The sequence below is a fragment of the Arvicanthis niloticus genome, chromosome 8 (assembly GCF_011762505.2).
Source record: "Arvicanthis niloticus isolate mArvNil1 chromosome 8, mArvNil1.pat.X, whole genome shotgun sequence".
Taxonomy (NCBI): domain Eukaryota; kingdom Metazoa; phylum Chordata; class Mammalia; order Rodentia; family Muridae; genus Arvicanthis; species Arvicanthis niloticus.
Window position 1 is genome coordinate 25,081,387 of NC_047665.1, and position 6,000 is coordinate 25,087,386.

At 48.1% G+C, this 6,000-nt stretch overlaps 1 protein-coding gene across 2 annotated transcripts in view; it reads right to left on the reverse strand.

The window, feature by feature from the left end:
• Positions 1–5,728, reverse strand: part of Dsp (desmoplakin) — a 47,069-nt gene extending 41,341 nt beyond the window's left edge. Inside the window, exon 1 of one of the 2 annotated variants that reach the window (XM_034509956.2) lies at positions 5,154–5,728. In XM_034509956.2, coding sequence (XP_034365847.1) covers positions 5,154–5,359 — 206 coding nt within the window. In that variant the 5' untranslated portion in view covers positions 5,360–5,728. The remainder of the gene's footprint in view (positions 1–5,153) is intronic. The other variant, XM_034509958.2, reaches the window with a different exon arrangement.
• Positions 5,729–6,000: the final 272 nt, after the last annotated feature.

Consider the following 6,000-nt stretch of genomic DNA (forward strand, 5'->3'; position numbering starts at 1 on the left):
CCCGACCTGTCTTTGGTGAGATATAAATTGTGGGTCTGAGCTAGCATTTTTTAGGATGTGGCTTCCAAGGATGGCTCATTGTCTTAGTGTCCTGGTCTTGGGAATCTTTGGGGCTGTGGCTTCAACCCCAGCACCAAAATTTCAGTTTTTAAGAGTCAGGGCCACTGGGGACCCAGTAGAATGGAGAAGGAGAAAGGCTGAACAGGGAGCAGAGCTCCCAGCTACTCCTACAGACTGAAACACTTCTAAAATCTTCTAGAAGTTTCTCATCTAGAAAGACTGGTTATCCAAGTCAAGCTGGACTCTCAAAGTCACACCCAAGTTCTCTTTGCTCCACCTTAAGAAGTCAGCACTGAGACATCAGAACATCAGCACATCTCTTCCCAGGGCATTTCAATTCTGAACTACAATGAAACCAAGCCCATGCATGGTTAGAAAAATAAACTACAGTCGAAAGCTATTTTGTCCTATTAAATAGCAATCAGACGGCATAATATAGAATCAACAATTAGTTTACGTAATACAGAATCATGTTGGGTGGGGTTTTCTAAGCACATGAAACTCTTCCTAAGAGTATTAACAAAATAAAGCAATGCATCAGGAAATACATATCTCACCGAATGCAGAATGAGGCTGCAACAGAATTACAAGGAAGAGTTATACTGGCTGAGAAAAGGTTTTCAAATAGAGAAGATGAGTTCAATGACAGCTTTTCTCAGACGGTGAGATAACCTGGATAATAAATTCCACCACTTGTTAGCTGTGAGACCTTAGCAAAGTGTTTTATTTTTGACTATTTTAACCTCAGTTTCTCATTTTTAAATTGGGATGTTGGTTGTGAGGAATGAGGTTGAGGTTACATGACTTTTTGTAATATCTGACTTATCACGAGTGTCTGGCAGGGGATGGGAACTATCATTAACCATGGATCTGATGTTTTATTAAGTATACAATTTACCTAGGTTTAATAACCATACCAGTGTTATCTTCTGTGTATTGAATTTGCCTAAATCTTATTTTGCCGATGTTTCAATACATATCCTGAGTTACCTATGCTCTGAGCTTTGAGTGTCCTCGAACTCTCTTAACATCTCACAGGCTGGTGCAGGCTGAAGCTGTCAGCACACCTGGGCAGCATACCAGGTGTTGGCTGAAGCTGTCAGTGCAGCTGGGCAGTGTCTACTTTCCCATCCCACTGCACCTGCCACGCCCAGACTTTCCCTTCATCCTCCTGGGGTGAAGCAATGGCCATCTCACCCAGATTTCTAGCAGGTAGTGCACAAGGCACGATCCTCCACAGAGCTGTCAGAGAGCCACCCTGCTGAGGCTCAGTGACCCTGGATGGAGGAGACTCTGGTGGCCATGAATGCCTGCCATGGATTCCTTCGCTAGCCAAGCCCCTCCACCAGGCTTTCCCAAGATCCTTCCTCCCTTTCTTACTGCTTTCCACTTTTCAATGGATGGTTACCAAGAAGCCCATTCTACAGACCTCTTGAATTTTCCCGTGTTCTTATACATCCTTGTATATCAGCTGAATTACTACACAAAGTAAACACCACTTTAAAAAAAAAAAAAAAAGTCTCACTAATGCCTCCATGACAGATGCTATCTCTACTTGTGAAAGCTTTGAAGCTATTTACCCACCGCCAACGTGTGTGTGTGTGTGTGTGTGTGTGTGTGTGTGTGTGTGTGTGTGTAAGCCAAGGCCGATAGCCAGGCAAGCACTACAGCACTAGGCTATACCTTCAATTCTACTCTTTTGTACCTTGTATTTGTGTGGTCTCAGAGTATACACTCCTCTCAGATTTTTTTTTTGTTCATCCACGTTAACTTTCCATAAACTCCATGTGTGTACACAGCAGATGCTCAGGAGATGCTTGCTAAGCCAATGAAAGGACATGGAATTTTACATACATTAACAGGTAGCAACGGGTCTGTGGAGTCTAGAAGTGAATGCAGGGAGTGCTGGGTGAGGCTGCGTGGTCCTCAGGGCTCTATTCACTCTGAAGTTTAGAGTGATTTTAGTGCTCATTCTGATTTCTTTTATTGATATTATTATTATTATTATTATTATTATTATTAATTTATTTTGTTTTGCTCTGCTGAGGATATAGCCTGCTAAGCACAGGCTCTTCTCTTGAGCATATTCTCAGTCCCTGTTTCGGATTTGGAATAATGGGATCTGGATAAGAAGAAGCCTTAACATTACAGCCACATATTTCTGAAGCTCAATGCCTACCACTTTGAATCCTTCTACAAAAATCTACACTTTGGTTGGCGGAAGAGCTAAGTGTGAGCTCTGGCTACTTTGGTGACAAAAAATAGTTTGGTGATTAGTATTTTATGTTAGCTACAAGAATAAGACTGCAGAAATTCTGCTTTAACTGAAAAGGGTATTAATGTGATGTCTTATGCAAAGAAAAAGAAACTCTAAAGTTTCTTTTCAAGGTTCATGCCTTTTATATTACCAGGCATATAATCCTATTTCTTAATAGCACAAAGTTAAAGTGTCTACAGATCTCATCTAGTCTAAAATAAAGACAGACAGAGCAGGAGGTGCTGGGGAAGAGGGCGTTGCAGTGTACATGTGATCTCCAATGTTCTGAAAGTGGCCAAGAGTTAGTTGTGGAAAAGACACAGAGGAGACACACTTCACAGTGATTTCAACAGCAAAAAGATCTGAGTTCTCTACAAAGACTGGTTTACATAAAGAAGACTTACTCTTATTTCAAAAATTATTTCATTTGTATCAATTCAACCTACAGATTCAAATAAGTTAAAATTCAACTAGTAGTTTCTGTGCTGATTTTTGTAGAGAGAGTGAAAAAAAGCCATAAATATTATTTAACCATTCACTTAGCAGAGGTCCCCGGCTCTCTCCTACTTCTGCAAAATCTAAGCGATGAGAGATGAGCAAACAGCTCTCTCCACACAAAACTAAAATGTTACCAGAAAAACAGGTCCAGGTACATGGTCTGACTCTCCATGAACTGAAAATGCAGAACTCAGCATTCATGGGCTATTTTCTACTGAGCAGAGCTAGGACAGGTCCAACAGGCTGGGGGGAGGGGACTCTATCACCTGGGTCTCAAGAGAATGACAACCTCTGAGTCACTGGCCACCTCTGACACCCTGTAAGGCCACTGATGAACATCAATCCTTGGGGGTGGGGTGGGGGAATCTTTTCTCAAAGTGAGGTCATTTTCTACTTCTGTCTGTTTTGCCTTCCAGAAGATATAAGCTTGACAGGTTTATAAATAGACATTTTTGGAAATGGGGCATGAAGAAATATTGAAGGATGGAAAAAATCGTTTTTAAATCTAAATCAAATGTTTAAGGGAAGAATCCTACTAAGACATGTATCTTTACCCAGCTCTAATATCAATGACTAAATTAAAAATATTACTTCTCTATAAGATTATAAGAAACCAAGGAAGTGAATTAGCCAATTACTAGGCACCGGTGGTTGTCAATTTAAGAGGGCTAGGAGGTGTAGGTCAGGAGTAGAACACTTGTCTACTGTGTGTGAGGCCTTGGGTTTGAGTCCCAATAAAGCAAAAATAACAAAAGATAAGAAACCTGGGCTAGTAGAAGCAGGCTAAATAATAAGATTAATAATAACAATAACTTGGTTCATAACGTGTTGAACTACTAAATTCTAATATTCTTTCATATTCTTCCATATTCTGATCCCCAGACTTTAATTGTGTAATCCACACATTGAAAAGAATGGGCTACTGATTCCGGGAAGGCTAAGTCAGAAAACTAAATTTGAGATGTAGGTGGCTCGCCAAATTTTAAAATCTACTTTAAAACCAAGTTTTTAAACCTGGTGTTACCGGACACAATCGTTCGTCAAAATCCCCGGGCACGATTTGTTAAGAAAACAAAGATCTCTAATAATGAGAAAAGGTACCCTGACGCCTGAGAAATAAATAAATTTAAACAGAAATCAGGTTGCAACCGGAAGGTCTGTCGTTCTCTAAAACTGCTTGCAAAACAAAACTCCAAGGAGCCTTTAGGTTTCTCCTCCTCCGCCTGCGGCCACTGCACTGCGAAGTATTAAGGTAGTGGGGCGGCCGCCTCCAGAGGCGCGACCAGGGTAGGGCTGGGAAGGGGCGGGTCGCAAAAGTCTCACGGCTCACGTGGGCTTGCAGAAAGCAGCTGTGGGGACTGTGTGAAAGGAAGCTCATTACCTTCTCCCACCCACCAGTGACTCCCTAGCTGTATTTACCCGACGATCCCGGGAAGAGGACCTAGCCCTTTGTGCCGTGGGTTCCTCTTCAGTGCTTTCTCCAGGGTCACCCTCTCAGGCAGAGCTTGAGCCCACTCTATACAGATCAAAGAGATGACTAATAAGGTGCCCTGAGCCACCCTTAGTACAAAAGTCATCCAGGAGACTAGATTTTTTTAAAGAGGTGCGATCCCGGTGACCAAGTGGCCAGAGTTGAGGAAAAGGGGGCGAACGGAACAGACCTGTCCTGGCCAAGCCATCCCTACATTTGAGTGACAGGGGAGTTTCAGGCCAGGTGGAGAGCGCAACTTCCATGCAAATACCCTCCGGTGGCCAAGTAACTTAAGGGCCTCCGCCGCCGTCGCCCTGGGGTGACCATGAGTTGCAAGTCCTGAGTCCCTCCAAAGCCACCGGGCAGCAAAGGGGACTCCACCCCTTCACAAGTTTTACTTTTCATTAGTTTGAAAGCCGGGCTTTGTGGCCGCAGCTCCCCCTTGCGTGACCTCCCACCTGCCGGCTGGAACAGAACAAAGGCAATCACAGCCAGGTCCACCTTTCAGGGGACAACCTGGGGTAGGGAAAGGGGGGCAACAAAGGAGAGACCTACGTCCCTGCCGTCCATTGCTCCCTTCCGCAGTGGAGGCAGAAAGAAGCCGCTTCTAGGATAGAAGCGAGGTGAGGACCGTGAGACCCTGCGCAGGCTCACGGTAGGACTGTTGCCCGGGTCCCCGCACACACCCACGCTCCCTGTTCTCAGTGGCAAGCACTGGGCGTAGGGACACCCGTTCCTGCACTTCCGTGACCCGGGGCAAAGCACTTTCCTCGGCCTAGACCCGGGTTTCCTGGTCGGCCCAGGAGGCGGGCCACTCCCTGGCCCAAGGTCCAGGACTGAGCTAGGTGGCGGCGGGCAGGTACCCACCAGTAGCCGTCGGAGTTCTGGTCGTTGACCGTGCAGCGCCGGGAGTAGTACATCCTGCTGGTGCCACCGCCGCCGCCGCCACCCCCGCCACCCCCGCCGCCGCCACCGCTGTAGGTCATCTCGTAGCGCAGGTCGGGACCGGACTCCGCGCGGGTCATGCGGCCCAGCGTGTTGATCCGCGGGTGGGAGCCGCCGTTGCAGCTCATGTCGGCGGTCACTCAAGAGAGCCGCTCAGCGCCGCGGCATACGCGAGGCGTCGCCTCGGAGCACTCGAGGGGCTCCCGGAGAGGAGCGCGGGACGCGGAGGACTGGCGAGGGCGCAGCGCTCCAGCAGGGCGGAGACGGGGACGGCGACTGACTGGGCGCGGGAGCCGGAGCGGAGCTGTGGCTCGGAGGGCAGCGAGGGCTCAGAGGAGCTGGGTCGCGCCTGGGTGTTGGTGTTGGTCGAGGCGGCTCGAGTCTCCTCCCCGCTGGCACCAGGCGCCCAGGCCACACCTGGCCAGCTTCTTCCCAGGGCGAGGTGCGGCCGCCTCGCCTCCCCCGCCCCTCCCCCCCTGTCACCGACGCCTGGGGCCGCCCTCCGCGACCTGCGGCTCCGCCCTGCGCCACCGAAGCCTGAGCAGAGGTGAGGGGCGGTGACTTGGTGACTCGATCCCCTCTGGGGCCCGCGACCCTGGGGGTCGGGGGGAGACTTGCTTCAGGCTCTAGGAGCCAAATTCGGCCACAGTGGCACACCTTTGGAGGATTTCCTAACGCCCCAAGAGAACGGAAATAAAGTGGACTGGGAGGGCCACTCCATAGGACGACTCTAGTGAAATATTGACTTTTTGCTTATCCCAGGAAACCA